The 17,652-nt window shown below is 40.9% G+C and overlaps 1 protein-coding gene across 2 annotated transcripts in view; it reads right to left on the bottom strand.

The window, feature by feature from the left end:
• LOC124615822 (cytoplasmic dynein 1 light intermediate chain 2) overlaps positions 1-4,906 on the bottom strand; it is a 117,058-nt gene extending 112,152 nt beyond the window's left edge. For both annotated transcript variants that reach the window (XM_047143962.1, XM_047143963.1), the window contains exons 1-2: positions 4,777-4,906; positions 4,460-4,533 (exon numbers count right to left, since the gene is read on the bottom strand). In XM_047143962.1, the coding sequence (XP_046999918.1) occupies positions 4,460-4,533; positions 4,777-4,859 (157 nt within the window). In that variant the 5' untranslated portion in view covers positions 4,860-4,906. The remainder of the gene's footprint in view (positions 1-4,459; positions 4,534-4,776) is intronic.
• Positions 4,907-17,652: the final 12,746 nt, after the last annotated feature.

Here is a 17,652-nt window from a genome sequence, read left to right as displayed (position 1 = left end):
GAGACTAGCTGGATATATTTTGAAGCAGCCTAAGGTTGAGACAGCTGTTGGAGATGGGTATACCTATCTCTAGGATAGAATGTGGCACTCTTTAAATTGATACAATAATGTTAAAGAGTGAACAAATGCACCAGAAATAGTAAACTAAAAAATTTGAGGCACATATAAACACTAAACAGAATACAGTATTTTCACTAGCTTTAGAGCTTGCTCTCTTTCTATTCCAAAAGTACACACATTCACATACAATCAAACACCCAAATGCTGGCCGAGGCTAGACTAACCATCAATCATCAATACCAGTTGCCTGAGCAGATAGAGGAAAGGGGTGGAGGGGTAGGGAAGGATGCATGAGGCAAGGAGGGAGGAACAGGAAGGAGAGAGCAAGGTCTTGACAGATGAATCAGTGGCTGCACAACAAGAAAAAAAGAAGTTCAGAGAGTAGAGCATATACGAGACAGACTACTGCAGATGGAAAGGAAGGGATGGGAGGAAAGGAGAGAGAGAGAGAGAGAGAGAGAGAGAGAGAGAGAGAGAGAGAGAGAGAGAGAGAGAGAGAGGGAAGAAGAAAGGATGGGAAGAGACAAAGGGAGTGGGGTGAAAACTGGGGTAAGACGAGTGGAAGAGAGAGAGAGAGAGAGAGAGAGAGAGAGAGAGAGAGAGAGAGAGAGAGAGGCCCACATGGGGAGGTTAGGGAGGAACACTGGGAGGGGAAGCAGACACAATCTGGATGAAGGAGGGTGGGGACAGAATACAACAGGAAAAATTAACAGGAAGTGGAAAACCTCCTATCAGAGGATTTGGCCAGGAGACTTGTTGTGAGAGCACAGGTTATGCTAGAGGCAGAATTCCTGACTGTGCTTTTCAGAGAAACTAGTGCTGGAAGGGAGTATCCAAAGCCCTGGAGAAAGGGCTCTTCAAGGCTAGGGTAATAGTGTGTGATCAGAGAAACAATGGTAGTGGCTGATTTACTGGCATCAGGAGGAGGAGATGGCAAAAGAAGTCTGTCTGTGGATGAGCTGGATACGCTACTGTCTCCCAATAAAGGTTTTGGTAAGGTTATAGAGTATATTTTGACAGTGCCTGCTTTCCACTGCTGATAAGGCATCCATGGGTGATGAGGCTGTAAGGAATAGAATTTTTGACATGGTAACCTTTCAGGAATTCCTACCTTCTAACCTGGTCTCACTTACCTTCCCTAAATCCCTCTCCACTGGGTCCCACATCAGTCCTATGGAACACAGATCTATCCACAACCCAAAAACCAACCCCAACTTTACTGTTCCCACAGATAAAAGCTCAATCATAATGGCTACAAGCTGTAGTGACAATGTGGCTGAGAGTCTCCATGAACTTTCCAACACATCTGCATAAAAACCTTACAGCCAGTCATGCCATCTCAGAAGCCAACAGGACCTCCAGCAGCTCGAGGCCTCAGGTCCATTCCAAAACAGAGATCTGAATCCATTTCTTTCATCCCACTAACAATTCCCCCCATGCAATCCTACCTTTTAGCTACTCCCCAAGCCCAACCCCATAGGTCTACCTACCAGTCACCCTATTGCAGCTGGACACAATGCTCTCACAGAATGAAACTCTGCCTTTGTTGACCAATATATCCTAACTACTGGCCGTAATCTCCCACCCTGCATTCAAGACAACACGAACTTCCTTCAATGCCTTTCCACAGTTCCTGTCCCATTACTTCCACATTCCTTGTTGTCCACTGTGGATCTGATGTCCTTATATGCAAACATGGCTATGAGATAATAGCTTTCCCAGTGTCCTACTACCAAGTCCACCACCTCTTTCCTACTACTCCTAGCCAACCAATCCTGACTATTATTTCACTTTCAAATGTCAAATCAATAAACAAATACTTGTGTGGCATCATCCTATGCCAATTTAGTTATGGGCCATCAGGAGGAATCCTACCTATCTAGTCAACACCTAAACAACCCTTGTCTGGTTCAGATTCATTGATGACATTTTCAGCGCATGGCAGGACCAACCTTTGCTCTTTCCTCCATAACCTCAATATCTAATCTCAAAATCACTTCACTGCAAGAGCTGTAGAAATACACTGATAACCTGACTAACCTGACAAGAGCCTTTACTGGGAAACACTATCCTATCCAGCTCATTCAAACAGGTCTCCGATACAATCTCCTCCTCTGACAACAGTAAAGCAGCCATCAAACAGCACTACTTTAATCACACACTAGCACCCTAGCCTTGAAAAGCTCAACCATATCCCTCACTTAGGCTTTGATTATGTCTTACGCTGTGAGGTAAGAGAGATCCTACCGAAAGTCCCCACATAACCCAAAGTACTGTTCTGCCATTTACCCAACATATAGAATATCCTTGTTCATCCCTATTCCAATCCTGCTCCCAATTCTGCACTCCATGGATCATTCTATTATGATTGATCCAGGTCCAAGACGTGTCTCGTACGCCCCCCTGACCAACATCAACTGTAGTACAGTCACATGCATTTTGTACCCTATAAAATGCAGGGTCACATGTGAAAGCAGCCATGTGACACATAAGCTATGCTGCAATTACTGTGCAGCGCTATGTGGGCGTGACACGTAACTATCTATTCTCATGAATGGTCACCACCAAACTGTGGCAAAATGCAAGCCTGACTATTTGCTGAACATGTTGCTTACCAAACACAAATGGCTTGAACAGCTGCTTTTGGATACTCCATTTAAGCAAAGTCTCTCTCAACTCAGCAGGTTGGAATTGTTGCTCCAGCATGTCTTGCACTCTTGCAATCCTCCTAGCCTAAACCTCAACTGATCTGTTTGCCGTTTCTTCACCTTACCTTTTCCCTTCTCTAATCTGTCCCTATACCTCTTTCCACATTCAGATTGTGTACTTGTCCTCCTATCCCTATTTCTCCTCCTATCCCTTACCTCCTATCCCTTACTCTCTTCCCTCCCTATCTCCATCTTTCTCTCCTATCCTCCCATCTCTTTCCACCCTCCCCCTTCCCCACAATCTACATGCTCTGCCCTGTGAACTCTCCTCATCTTGTTGTGCAGCCGCTGATTCGTCTATCGAAAGACCTGCTTCACACCATCCCATTACCACCTCCCCCTCACATATCCTTTTCTACCCCATCTCCACCTCCACCTAACCAGGCAATTGCTATCAATAATCAACAGTCACTCTCACTGTGGCCACCAGTATGAGCATTTGGGTGAATGTGTATGTGTGAACTTTTGCTAAAGAAGGAGCGACAGCTCAAAGGATAGTGTAAATATTGTATTCTGTCAAGTGTTTCTGTGCATCACAGATCGGTCAGCTATAGGCAAGTTTTTGCCTTTCCTTTATTTTACATATTATTCCATCCATTAATTTCCATTGTTGTTGTAAATTATAACACTGTTTGCCACCCATTTCACAATTAAATTTTCTTAACGTTTTGATTATAAACATAAGAAACAATCATTCCTGTGATGTATAACTTATTTCTGACTACTGACAAACTCATGAATAGGCCTATGTTATGTAATGTTATGATCATTAACAATAGCTGAACAGCATAGTCACACACAAAATACCCTAAAAGTTTAATAGGATACCATACAACTTTGTTATTTGAATATGGTGTGTGTGTGTGGGGGGGGGGGGGGGGGGGGGGGGCGGCGTGCGTGTGTGTGTCTCAAGTCCTTTTGACAAATTACAAATATATTTAGTGCTATTACTTATGTACACCTCATAAGCAGTTCTGCAGTTTTTATCTCCGATAATCTAAAAGTTTGATCCATTCAAAAAACATGATAGAACCTCACAATACAAACAAAGAAACACACTAAATACACAAATAAAAGTGCTGGAAGTAGTCATGCTGAAAGCTATGGTTAGATAAGAACTTAAGCTAATAGATTATTTACCTGAACTTGAGCTGATAGTTAATACCTGCAACAACACTACTGCAGGAAATATTATAGTGATACTACCTGTTAACTTCTGACAATATAAATCCCCCTACTTTATACAATGTATATTTCAAAATATAAAGTTTTATGGATAACTGTTCAAATCCAAGTTTCCCTGTTCTGGCATAATGCCCTCAAACTCCAAGATCATGTCACATGAATCAATCAAGACCTCCCATCAAATACTGTTATCTACAACGAAATGTGATTGCATCAATAAACACACATCATAATTTACCAACGCAATTAAGAGCTGCACAACCATGTCACTGACAACAATGTTTACTTCTTTCAAACATTATCTACAGTAGGAAGTTACTGTACACGAGTCTCATCCCTAATGTGAATATCCGTAAATCCAACATGTCAAACATGTAGGTGTCTTATTGCGCTCTGTAGTTCTTGACAGTGGTTCACAATGCTTCCCTATGTAACTAACAAACGTGTTCAAGGTATATGCCAAACACAGTATATAAACAAAGCCAAAACGTTGCCATGAAACTTACCAAGTACCAAAACTGATTTACAGGAGGGGAGTTTGGTGTTTCCTCTCGTTTGAACTTCGGCTAGTATCGCAGACCTACAAGCACAGTAACATACACTTAGAACAAACATTCCTTTTCAAGTATCATCAAATAAATACATGTATAAACCGTCTGCGTGCTCCTGGGAAGAAATTTGGAATTGATTTGTGTATGTTATACTAATCAACAAGGTTAATTGTCAGCTTGAAGCAGAACGACACCACGCGATACACACAACAACAGTTTATGCGAAAACCTGAAGCGTAGGGATGTACAAATACTTAATGAAACCTATATACCATAAGTTCTCTTCACTGTCAGTTTCTTCCTTCTTTTTGACGATAAACCCATTCACTTCAACACTCTCACCTATCGGCGCCATGATTGACAGCAAAGATACTTTGACAGTACACTGGCAGCGACGACACTTCTCCCACTCCCTGTTACGTGCCCAGCAACAAAAGCGGAGCTGAGTCACATGCTACAAAAGGTGGGAATAACTGCCGATCTGCAGTTTCTGCCTGAGTACTGGAACTGAATGTACGAAATTTGGATCACTGATTAAATAAATCTGTGTCGGAACGAAATCTAGAAAGAAAATATTGGACAAAAATGGGAAACGGTAACGTGAATTCGTGGCCTACGTAATTAGATCACTGATTAAATAAATCTGTGTCGGAACGAAATCTAGAAAGAAAATATTGGACAAAAATGGGAAACGGTAACGTGAATTCGTGGCCTACGTAATTATGACAAAAAAGGTAATGATGTCATCAGCAATTACTGTCTTGGGAGACCAAATATCAAAAAACAGAAATGGAAACATCGCAGGATGATAAAATGTACTATTTTCAAATGTTGATGTTGATCCTCTAAACAAAGAAAGTAGCTGGCTGAAAGCTGAACTTCGTAAAATGTCATTATCAATAATTTTTTGTGCAAAGTTCGTTTTACAATACGGACATGTCAAGATTTTTCTTGTAACCCTAAAAACGTTTTAATAGAAAAAAGAATTCTAAATTTTATAAAGCATATCAAGAGAAAGCGGACTTACATCACACCTGAACAATCAAAGGTAATTCTGTCACCAAATTTAATTTTTAAACCCCCCTATTGGAAATCATTATGTAATAGGTAACATTAAGTGTTGTAAGACGCTATGTATTGCAAATCATTGTGAATAATATATTATTTTAAATATACTGTGTAAGCTACTATATTGTATTGTATTTTTATTGGTCCTTGAGACAGAAAGTACATCATGTTCTTAGACGAATCAGACTGGGTGGTATGATGGTTAATGATAGGGACTGCTGTAACGATAACATTTAAGAAGTACTGTTATAGCATCACATAATGCAAATAAAGGTCGATTCACACTTGATTGAATGGGAGGAGATGGTGCGGAATGTCAAAACATTCCATAACGCATTTCAAATGGCAGTATTCACACAGGGTGTCAATGTACACAAGGGAACTGGACATCATGGTCAGTGTTTCTCACGAGGGAAGTACTGATCCTGACATTAGAGGCAAATAGCGGATTTCATGCTTTTTCGTCTTGTTAGTTTTTATTTTATTATTTTGCTTTGTTTTCACGACACTTTGCAAACGTTTCATGACTTGGATATCTGAATGTTCTTCCACAAGAGAAGTGAGATATCAGAAACCGAAAAATGATGTAGGTTTCTTAATAAATGAACAGAGCCAATGCCTAGCCTGTTTATAAATAACAACACATACTGATGAAGTAGTTTCCATAGAATAAACTTTATTTTTGAAAAATTCGGCTCTAATGTAAAAAATACAGTTGTTTCTGGCGTTATCTGCTATGTAGGTGGAAAACACAATGGATAAGGTAAACAGGGTCTATCTATTGTCTTATAAAAATTGTTTCATGTGTTTGTAGTCATATACTGTAATTTTGTAGCAAGTAAATGTCGATGTTTTGAAATGTTTCACTTCTTAACAACTTACCATACAAAACTAACCAAGAACAATCATTATGAATTTTAATTTGGCTGTTAATGTATGTCACCTTAGCTAGTTCCTTGATTTTGATACAGGTCTAAGACTTTTAGTATCACTGATTGTATTTCATAGCTTACTTTCAATGTTAGGTACTGGGCTAAGCGAATTGACGTCATTCTGATGTTCCGTCTAGTGTGAATTTTCACAGCATTTAATAATGATGAAACCTGACGTTCCATTCCACTTCGTTGATGTGTAGCGTGAATCGGCTTTTAATTTGAGAGCAGATACTTACTATGGGGGTCAAGAAATACATAAACAACATATATATCAAAAAATTGCATTTAAAAATACGTTACTGCACATGTTGCATATTAATCTGAGAGATGACACATACTAAAGTGTTCAGAAAATAAATAACTAACAGATATTCGAAAAAACAACATACACACACACACACACACACACACACACACACACACACACACACACACACACACACACACACACACACACACACAAATAACTATGACATATTGAAGTCTCTAGATAGTACTACACTACTGACCATTAAAATTGCTACAAAACGAAGATGACGTGCTACAGACGCGAAATTTAACTGACAGGAAGAATATGCTGTGATATGCATAGCGTTTCAGTGCATTCACACAAGGTTGGCGCGTTTCCTGGTGAAACGCTGTTGTGATACCTCGTGTAAGGAGCATAAATGCGTACCATCACGTTTCTGACTTTGATAAAGGTCGGATTGTAGTCTATCGCGATTTCGGTTTATCTTATCGCGACATTGCTGCTCGCGTTGGTCGAGATCCAATGACTCTTAGCGGAATATGGAATCGGTGGGTTCAGCAGGGTAATACGGAACGCCGTGCTGGATCCCAACGGCCTCGTATCATTAGCAGTCGAGATGACAGGCCTCTTATCCGCATGGCTGTAACGGATCGTGCAGCCATATCTCGATCCCTGAGTCAACAGATGGGGATGTTTTAAAGACAACAACCACCTGCACGAACAGTTCGACGTTTTCGGCAGCATGGACTATCGGCTCGGAGACCATGGCTGCAGTTACCCTTGACGCTGCATCACAGACAGGAGCGCCTGCGATGGTGTACTCAACGACGAACCTGGGTGCACGAATGGCAAAACGTCATTTTTTCGAATGAATCCAGGTTCTGTTTACAGCATCGTGATGGTCGCATCCGTGTTTGGCGACATCGCGGTGAATGCACATTGGAAAAGTGTATTCGTCATCTCCATACTGGCATATCACCTGGCGTGATGGTATGGGGTGCCATTGGTTACACGTCTCGGTCACCTCTTGTTCGCACTGACGGCACTTTGAACAGTGGACGTTACATTTCGCATGTGTTATGACCTGTGGCTCTACCCTTCATTCGATCCCTGTGAAACCCTACATTTTGGTAGGATAATGCACGACCGCATGTTGAAGGTCCTGTATGGGCCTTTCTGGATACGGAAAATGTTCGACTGCTGCCCTGGCCAGCACATTCTCCACATCTCTCACCGACTTAAAACGACAATGGTGGCCAAGCAACTGGCTCGTCACCATACCCCAGTCACTACTCTTGGTGAACTGTGGTATCGTGTTGAAGCTGCATGGGCAGCTGTACCTGTACACATCATCCAAGCTCTGTTTGACTCAATGCCCAGGCATATCAAGGCCGTTATTAAGGCCAGAGGTGGTTGTTCTGGATACTGATTTCTCAGGATCTATGCACCCAAATTGCTTAAAAATGTAATCACATGTCAGTTCTAGTATAATATATCTGTCCAATTATTACCCGTTTATCATCTGCATTTCTTCATGTTATAGCAATTTTAATGGCCAGTAGTGTAGTATCACATAATACACATGGGTTACAGTGCCCAGAAACGATCATGGTCCTTTGATTTCGACCAAGTGGAAAGTCTAAACTTGAGGCTCAGATGATTCTATATCGACCTCAGATGCGAATTTCTCTACCTCTGCTCTCAGATGAGGAATTGTAGTGCGCCCTCAATAGATCAGGCGTTCACAGCACACAGGAAGCGGTTACTTGGTTAGCAGAGTACGTAGGGTTTCTTTAGCTTATATGAACCTCTCCTTATTGTCAAAGAAGAACTGCCTGACAAAAACAAAGACAGATAAGCCAGAAACCATCAGAGGAGAACTTTTACTCTTGCAGATATAAACATTAAATATTAATGTGAAGTTACTAGATTGCAGGAGCATTCAAGGAAAGGTCACAGTATTAGTATCAGTTATTAAAAGTATAATAACCACAAAGTATTAGAAAGAGAAAGGTGGCTGAAACCACAATGTGCCAAGTCAGGTTCTGGGAAATGGTAAACATGCACTGCTGTACAATTGCTATATTAGAAAGCTACTATGTATGTAATGAGAGCTTCATAATCTATTTTTAAGTTCAAGTCTAGTTGACAAACAAAAGTTGAATGGAAGTTAAAATGAGCTTACGAAGAGCAAAGTTAGAAGCATTCACTAAATTCTAAAGTAAAATTTTTCCAACTGATGTGACTAAAAATCCTTAGAAGATTTCATGTAAAGATAGGAAATCGACGGAAATCATTTCTTCAGCTACTCAATGATAATAGTTTCACCAAAACTGAAGATGTCAGAGAATAGGCTGAAATACTTAATATGGTATTCTGAACTTTCACTGCAGAAGATCGAGATACGGTTCTTTCCTCTAAACATCCCAAGTATACCGATATGGTGCATATTTAGACAAGTAATAATGCAACACAAAATTAACTAAAATCGCTCAGTAGCGGGAAGCCATCTGGACTAGATGAGATACCTGTGAGAGTCTACTGAGGCAATGTGAAAGAACTGGCTCCCCATCTAGCCGCCCTGTATCATAGTTTTCTGGAACAATGAAGGATACGAAGCAGTCGGCAGATATCGCAAGTCATTTCCCTTTTCAAGTAAGCTTGCTGGACAGTTGAGCACTACTGCATGCCTATAGGGCTGCTGTCAGTTTGTTGTAGAATTAGGGAACAATTTCTGTGCTCATGCATTACAGTGTTTCTCGAGAATAAAAATCTCCTCTCTAAAAATCAACATCCTTAAACACAAATCTTGCTGTTCGTTCATGAAATCCAAAGCAACATGAATAATGGCGGTCAGGGCAATGTCCTGGACCTCGATTTCCGGAAGGCACTCAATGCAACTGCATTGTAGCTTAGTAAGCAAAATATGGCTTTATGGAGCATTCAAATAAATTTGTAACTTGATTCAGAACTTTCTAGAAGACAGAACTCAACATATTCGTCTTAACAGAAGAAAATAGACAGTTCTAAAAGTGACTGCAGGAATATCTCAAGGCTGCGTTATAACTCTGAGAGTACTTCAAGGGATTGTTATAGAGCCATTACCATTTACAAAGCACGTAAGTGATCTAGAATAAATAATTTTGGTAGCTTCACGAGGCTTTTTGCAGAAGACGCTGTTGCCTATAGGGAAGTTGTAACGTTGGAGGGCTATAGCGAAATGCAGGAAGTCTTGTAGAGGATCTATGTCTGGTGTAGAGACGGGAAATCAACATTGAACTTTAATAAATGTAACATATTGCATTTAAACCGGCAAAAAAGAGAACCGTTAATGTTCGGTTACACTACTGGTGAAAAATCACTGGAAACAGTAACAGCCACAAAAAACCTGTAAGTAACCGTCCAGATGGACCAAACGTGAAACAATCAGACAAAAGAATTTTACAAAAGCAGGTGCCATGCTGCAGTTCATTGGAAAATTCAAAAAAATTGAAACCATCTACAGAATAAATGTCTTACAAAACAATTCTAAGGTCGATCGATTCTTATGTAGATATAACATGTGTAATGCACAAATTTACAAAATGTTGTGAGAAAGATTTACAACGTTTCCAGCAACCATAATAGGTTCTAGATGCCGACAGACTTAGCTAGTAAAACAAGCTTTGACAGGACAGCTTCGTTTCAGTGCAAACAACTAAAATACTTTTTTGAATTTGTCGAAGCAGATGACATCAGTTTCCTATACTACAATAAGCTAAATCTTTGTTACGCCAAAATTAATTTACTTGGGATGGCTGGGTAAAATTAATGCAAGAAGCTGTGGAAGTGGGTCAGCCTGGGCTGGTCAGGCGAAGGTACAACAGGAGCTAATTGCCGATGTTGTAAGTACAATCCTGAAGGCATCAAGGAGGTTAACATATGCTTTGCCCAGGCGGAGGGACCAGAGGTGTAATAGCATTAAGGCAGCAGAAAGGTAGAGTTGCGGTGGCATGGGTGACCCGGTTGTTTTACTTCCAAGATAAGGCTCTATTGTGACTTACAAGGGAGGAACTGATTCTCATGGATGGTTTGAGGACATATTTCCACACACAAGTGACATATCATTTGGTGCCCACCTACCCCCTCCTCCCCCCTCCCCATAATCTATGTCATACACATTCGCACATATCAGTTTTCGCTATTAATTGTGGTATGCACTGTGTACAAATCTTGCATTTGGGCGCCTCTTGAAAACCTCTCACTGTAGCGCCCCAAGCGGCTGTAACTAATTGTGATGCATCCTATGTAGAAACTGTACAGTCGTGCACCTCTGGCGCTCCTGACAGCTTCGTGCTCAAAGCTTTGGCCTGCGTCGCCTATGCCTTGAAGTGGCCCTGTCGATGCTTTGGCGGACCAAGGATGAACCCAGCCCCTACAAATACTTCTCATTTCTAGAGAGTGGCATTACAGTCTCCAGCCACCAACTCTGAGGGGGACCTATAATGGTCTGTCACTTTAAATGAATCAACAAGTCATCACTGCTGGACTCTGCTGCTGGTAGCTGCGACCCTGCTATTAGTGCTGAGTCCAATGCTGTGCACTTAGCACCATCCAACTGCTCAGATAGCTGGGGCCTGCCTCAACCAGTGTCAGCCTCCTGCTCTGGTGGTCTATGGTTTGAGCCGAGGACAAGGAAGCCACCTAGCTGCCATCACATGTGCATGTAAACTCCTTGCTGCTCACTGCTGCTCAAGAGGGCAGATGCTGCTGCTGCAGTGAGATGTCTCATCCACACTGGATCCATGGAGTGATTCTGTGTACATCAGTATGATGTAGAGGTGGTTTGAAGATATGGAGGAGGATCTCAAAGCAGGGGGAGTCAAGAATTCGAGGAGAAAAGCAATGGACAGAGAGTCAGGTGACAAGGGAGGCCAAGGTTCTACAACGACTGGAGCCTGACTAGTTAAGGAGTAAGTAGGTCGAGTGGAGACCTTTGCTGCAAGCAAACCATCAATATACCTGCGTTATGAGAAAAAGTACAACATTTAAAAGGGAAAGATAGGTCAGCTAGGGAAGATCTATTAATACCACTTGCGGATTTGGTCAGTCTTAGAAGACCATTACCAGGGACACCTGAAATATGACATAAGATACGAACAGGAGATAACCCCCTGTCTACAAGAAGCTATACGGAATACCTCAGCACTTGCAACCTGTAATGGATAAATCCATCAATCAACAGTTGAAGATTGGCGACATTGGGGAGACTGATAGTCCATGGGGAGCACCAATTGTCAACATACTCAAAACGTCATTGGACAGGATGAAGATGTATATGTTCTGTTGTGATTACCAGTATCTGAATGCAAGAATGGTGATGGTCGCAAGTCTTACACCAAATATAAGGAAACGCTGGACAACCTGAGTCAATGAAATTACTTCTCCATGATGGGTATCACCAGTTGGAAGTGGTTCCACAAGACTGGCCAAAAGCTGCATTAATCATGTCATTGGGACACCACCCATACTGGCAGATTCCATATGTGATTAGGAATGTGCCAACCATGTTCCAGAACTTATTAGGAAAGTAATACTCCGTGAGTGTATGCTCTACTTAGACAATATTACAGTGTTTTTTAAAGATCTGAAGGCGCACACCCAACAGTTAGAGGAAGCATTTTAGAGGTTGCATTTAGTACACTTAACGTCAAGTATTGAAAAGTGTCACTTTGCGTCCAAAGGGGTAAACTGTCTAGGTCGTGTCATTAGCAAAGGTGGCGGAAAAACTGACCCAAAGGTGGTATTTATTATCGATGATTTCTTACTGCCACAAACTGCGAATCAACCACAGTCATTTTACGGCTATGTCGCTAGACCATTAATTCATTTGTATAAAAAGTTGGAAAATTCCACTGGAGAACTAACTGCCAAACTGTATTCGAAGAGCTGAATGAGACACTAACAATATTTCTAAATTATGAGAAAGAATTTATCCTATCCTGTGAAGCAAGCAATCAGGCAATAGGACGTAGTCTAAGTTAGGATGTGAATGGTAACGAACATCGAAGACAGTTAAATAAAGCTGAATGGAGTAACTCATCCACAACAAAAGAGATGTTGAGTGTCATATATGGTGTTACCTATTTTTGCTGTTACCTGTATGGTAGGAAATTCAGAGTCATAATAGAGCATGTGGTATTAAAATGGTTATTAGGCTTGAAGGATAATTTGAGCAGATTAAGTCGTTGGGCTTTAAAAGTAAGTGAAATTAATTACAAGTTATTACACAAACCTGGCAGGAAACATAGCAATTCTGATGGCTTAAGCAGAAAGATCGGGGTTGTACAAGAACTTGTAGAAACCCTACAGAGTGGCAAGACACACAGACTGCTGACACAAACAGCTAGTTATTTAGGACACAGCTTCAGTTTGCTATGCATGAATGGCTACTGGATAGGACGTAAAAGTTCAAGCCCTGCATAGTGGTACTAGCAGCTATGAGCGACAAAGTGCTGAAGTAAGTTCATGATCACATACTAGCAGGTCGTAGATGGTGAAGGACTTCTGCTCGTCGAATAGCTGAACAATAGTGATGGAGGGTGAGGAGGACAGACATTGACCATTATGTAAAGAACTGGACATCATGAACACAACTAATCGATCTCAGTCATCAACGAATACCGCTGCAAAGACTATCAGAGGCATCCAAGCTATTTGAATTGTGAGAATGGACATTCTCGCTCCATTCGACACAGCACCTGTGCCTAACCAGTAGATGTTGAGCATCAGGTCTATTTTTCAGGTTACAGTGCAGTGGTTGCAATCCCAAATCAACAAGCAAGTACAGTGGTACAGGTAATGGTGAATGGTGTTCCAAACACTATAATTATGGGCACCTACTTAATGTCTAAGCTGCTTAAGTAGCTGCAGCATCTTTTGATCTGCTATATGCTATAGTTGTGTAGAAATGCACAACAGCATTGGGCTCTCACCTTGTGAGATAGTATATGGTAAGAAGATGTCATCACCTTTCGAAGTACTTAAGCCTGAAGTTGGGAAAAATGAGGAGTCAAGGAAGAAGTTTGCAGAGATATTGTGGAACATGTGGTATCAAATAAAGAAAGTAAATACAGACGTGTTTGAGCGGCATGAACAAATAACATGATATGTTGTTAAGCTACGTAAGTATAAAATTGGTCAGTGGCTTATGTTGGCGAGCCCCTACACACCATAAGGCAAAACGAAAAAAATGTCTTATTCAGTATCAAGGGCCACATCAAGTCACAGAAATGATATCATGCATTAATGTGAATGTGAAGTTACAGTTACTGATGAGAACTTCCATTTTCGTGCAGTACACATTAAGTCCTTTTGAGGTACACTAGAAATTGAGCACAAGTGCAGTTTTGTCACTTGCAGGGAAAGTACAAACTAAAAGGAGAGGGTAGTAAATGGAAACAGACGAGCAGAATGTATGTGGAGTGCCTTACCCACTCAGATCACATCAGCAGATATCGAATTATGTGGACTATAGAAACGGTTTCAGGGTAAAATATATGAAAGTTTTGTCGTAGTCATACTGTTGTGAGATTATGTTGCACTGTCATTAAGTTTTATGGTAGATGGTTTATAAGTGAAACTATACTACAACAACACAGCGTTTGATGTTGTAGTTAACCATGAATGATCAGCCTTTCGAGAGGGCGAGAGAGACTGCTGTGAATTCCTTTTCCCCAAGTGGCTTTACCACCAAGAACGTCTAGAGTGAATACGATAATTCTGATGAAGAGAAGGATGAGGTTGAAATTACAAAATAGTGAATAATAGTCAATGGCATCACCTGTGACAGAGCAGGTACAACGTTCCATCTTATGCGTACCATCACTGGAACAACCATAATGAACACACTATCTTGTATGAGGGACAACTACAGTCATAAGTAGAAATCCTGAGTAATAACCACTTGTCTGCTCTTGAAATTAATTTATTTACTGATCTGTGTCATAGACTGGAAGCCACATTATCATGTTAGATCTGCTAAATTAGAAAAAGTGTTCTCTACATGCCTCAAATAATAATTTATATGTTATTTTTGCCAGTATTATTTTCATTGGGCGCTTAATTAACATATGACAAATTGTATTAATTTCTGCTCAATGTTTTTGTCAACTGCAGTTGTTCTATTACGTTTAATTTGTCATTCAGGACAGACTCTAATACTTTTCGTTTATGAATATACTCAAGACACCTGAATACTACTGTGGCATATTGCCCCACAGAACATTTACAGCTCCAGTTTTCACAACTGACATGACTTCTCGCTCCGTCCATAGCTGGGTGCTCTCTCTCTCTCTTGCATCTCCACGCATTGCAGTCTGCTGTGTTTATAGTAGGTCATTTTCATCAGCATACAAATTTCCCTTTCAGTTATTGGTTTTATATTGTTTTATTATCAACCAGGTTTATGTTGATACTTCTTACATTTTTTATTAATTTCTGGACACTCTGGATGGATTTTGACCATTGATCTAATGAGTAACTGGCTACGTGTGGCTTATTGTCATCCTTTCCGGATTCATGGTAGGCGTTTTCAATTTCTGACAGGGAGTTCCAACCCATTATTGGTTTTATGTCACATTAGGTTGGATTGAAATTTATTGACGATTCTTACAGTTTTTAAAAAATTCTTAAGCACTTTTGAGGAATCATGGATTCGTGCTCTCTGCTTTCCTGATGAACCACTAATTGCTTCATTTATTCATGTACAAGGCCGTCCCATGTAGGTCACAAGCTTAATATCATGATTTAACATGTAAGTACTTTGCTCTATTTCTGACTGTTGATTCTAACTGTAATGCACCACAGTGGCAGTGATCGTTTTTTATAATTTAACAAATCTAGCCTTATGATGTGACTTTGGTGTAACGAAACTGCTTGCAAAATAAATTACTTACAAGAGCAGCCAAGAAGTTATTATTCAAGATGAACCTGAGCACAGCATGCTCTGAGTTCTGGGGCTGCTTGCTAGCATTCAGCTGCGCCAACCAATTCACCTCACCTTGTACTAATTCTAAGAGGTCAAAAAACTAGCCTTCATAAATGTAATGTTACATGTTAAAGCTCCATTAATTTATCTTCTTCATGAGGCCACACTATAAATATATCGTCCACATACCTCTAAAATACATTTGGCTTAAGGGTTGCTGATTCAGGTGCTCCTTCCTCAGTCTTCATTAGAAAAGCTGGTACCAGGGAGCCAAAGTCTGCTCAAAATATTTATGGTTAAACAAAAAATAGGTTGAGGGAAGAGTGTGCTGAAACACAGCAGCGATGTCCACCTGAAACGTTTTACAAATTAGTGACAAACAAACTGCAACAGGGACCTCTCTAGATACAGATATTACATCAAAGCTGACTAAACTATCCAAACTATTTAAATGGAGAAGCCCCAGTCTGTTGACAAAATCAGCCACATTTTGTATGCGATGTGAGCATTTGCACACCAGTAGTCTGAGCAAAGATACAACATGTTTGGCTAAAACGTGTGTGGGGGCACCAATATTGCTTACTGTTGGTCATAAAGGTCGATCTTGTTTATGAAGATTAGGAAGGCCATGCAGTCTTGGTGGTATGTAACCATGTATTCTAAATGGCTTGATGGCTCCTAGAGTTATTGAGGAAAAATTAGAGAGTGCAGAAGACTTCCGTTGCACACATCCTGTAGAAACATAGTCAATCTTCCTATACGTAGAATCGCTTAGTAGACCAAACATTTTCTCAACATACAAACATGACCGAGCGAGGTGGCGCAGTGGTTAGCACACTGGACTCGCATTCGGGAGGACGACAGTTCAGTCCCGTCTCCAACCAACCTGCTTTAGATTTTCCGTGATTTCCCTAAATCGTTTCAGGCAAATGCTGGGATGGTTCCTTTGAAAGGGCGCGGCCGATTTCCTTCCCAATCCTTCCCTAACCCGAGCTTGCGCTCCGTCTCTAATGACCTCGTTGTCGACGGGACGTTAAACACTAACCACCACCACCATACGCACGTGGAGGTAATGATAGGATGTAATAATACTGTTGAATTACCTTTAGCAGCCTTCACTATTACTATGTCACGATCTTTTCGAAGATTTCGTAGTGCTAGAGGTTAAGTTACTGCATTGTGGATGAGCTTTTAAGGGAGCACGGCAGGTTTCCCTGCTATTTCTCCTGCAGCACCCAAAAGAAGGCGCCGTACAGCTTCTTTAACGCTACTCATTAAACATATTGAATGTGGTGTTAATTTTTGTCCATGAAGTTGACAGTGAAAAGTCGAGCAGTTATACCCCGAGGGGAAGACTGCTGTAACAACACCATGGCCTTCCTAAAGTTCATGAAGCTTTAAGGCCAAGAGAGGTGCCCCCAAACACGATTTTTGCAAACACCTCGCTTCTTTGCTGAGCCCACTGGTGGGCAAATGGTTACATCATATGCAAAACTCGACCGATTTTATTAACAGACTGGGGGATCTCCATCTAAATGGTTTGGACAGTTTAGTCAGCTCTGATATAGTATCTCTTTTCTAATAGGTAATGTTTCAGGTGCACATCATCGCTTTATTATGGCATGCTCTTCCCCCAACCTATTTTATGTTCGATCATGAATATTTTGAGCAGACTGATGGTGTCACCATAGACAGCTACCACTCTCCCCTGGTAGCCAACCTTTCAATGGAAGACTTTGAGGAGGGAGCACTTGAGCTAGCAGTCCTGAAATCAAAAGTATTTTGCAGGTACGTGGACGATATGTCCATAGTGTGGCCTCATGGAGGAGATAAATTAATGGAGCTTTTACATCAGTTCATCTCTATTTGTAAGAACATTCAGTTTACTAATAAATTAGAGAAATATGGTTGTCTGTCTTTCCTGGAT

Source organism: Schistocerca americana, chromosome 5, assembly GCF_021461395.2.
Source record: "Schistocerca americana isolate TAMUIC-IGC-003095 chromosome 5, iqSchAmer2.1, whole genome shotgun sequence".
Classification (NCBI taxonomy): domain Eukaryota; kingdom Metazoa; phylum Arthropoda; class Insecta; order Orthoptera; family Acrididae; genus Schistocerca; species Schistocerca americana.
The sequence above is the reverse complement of the archived record's forward strand: the minus strand, read 5'-3'. Positions and strand labels throughout refer to the sequence as shown.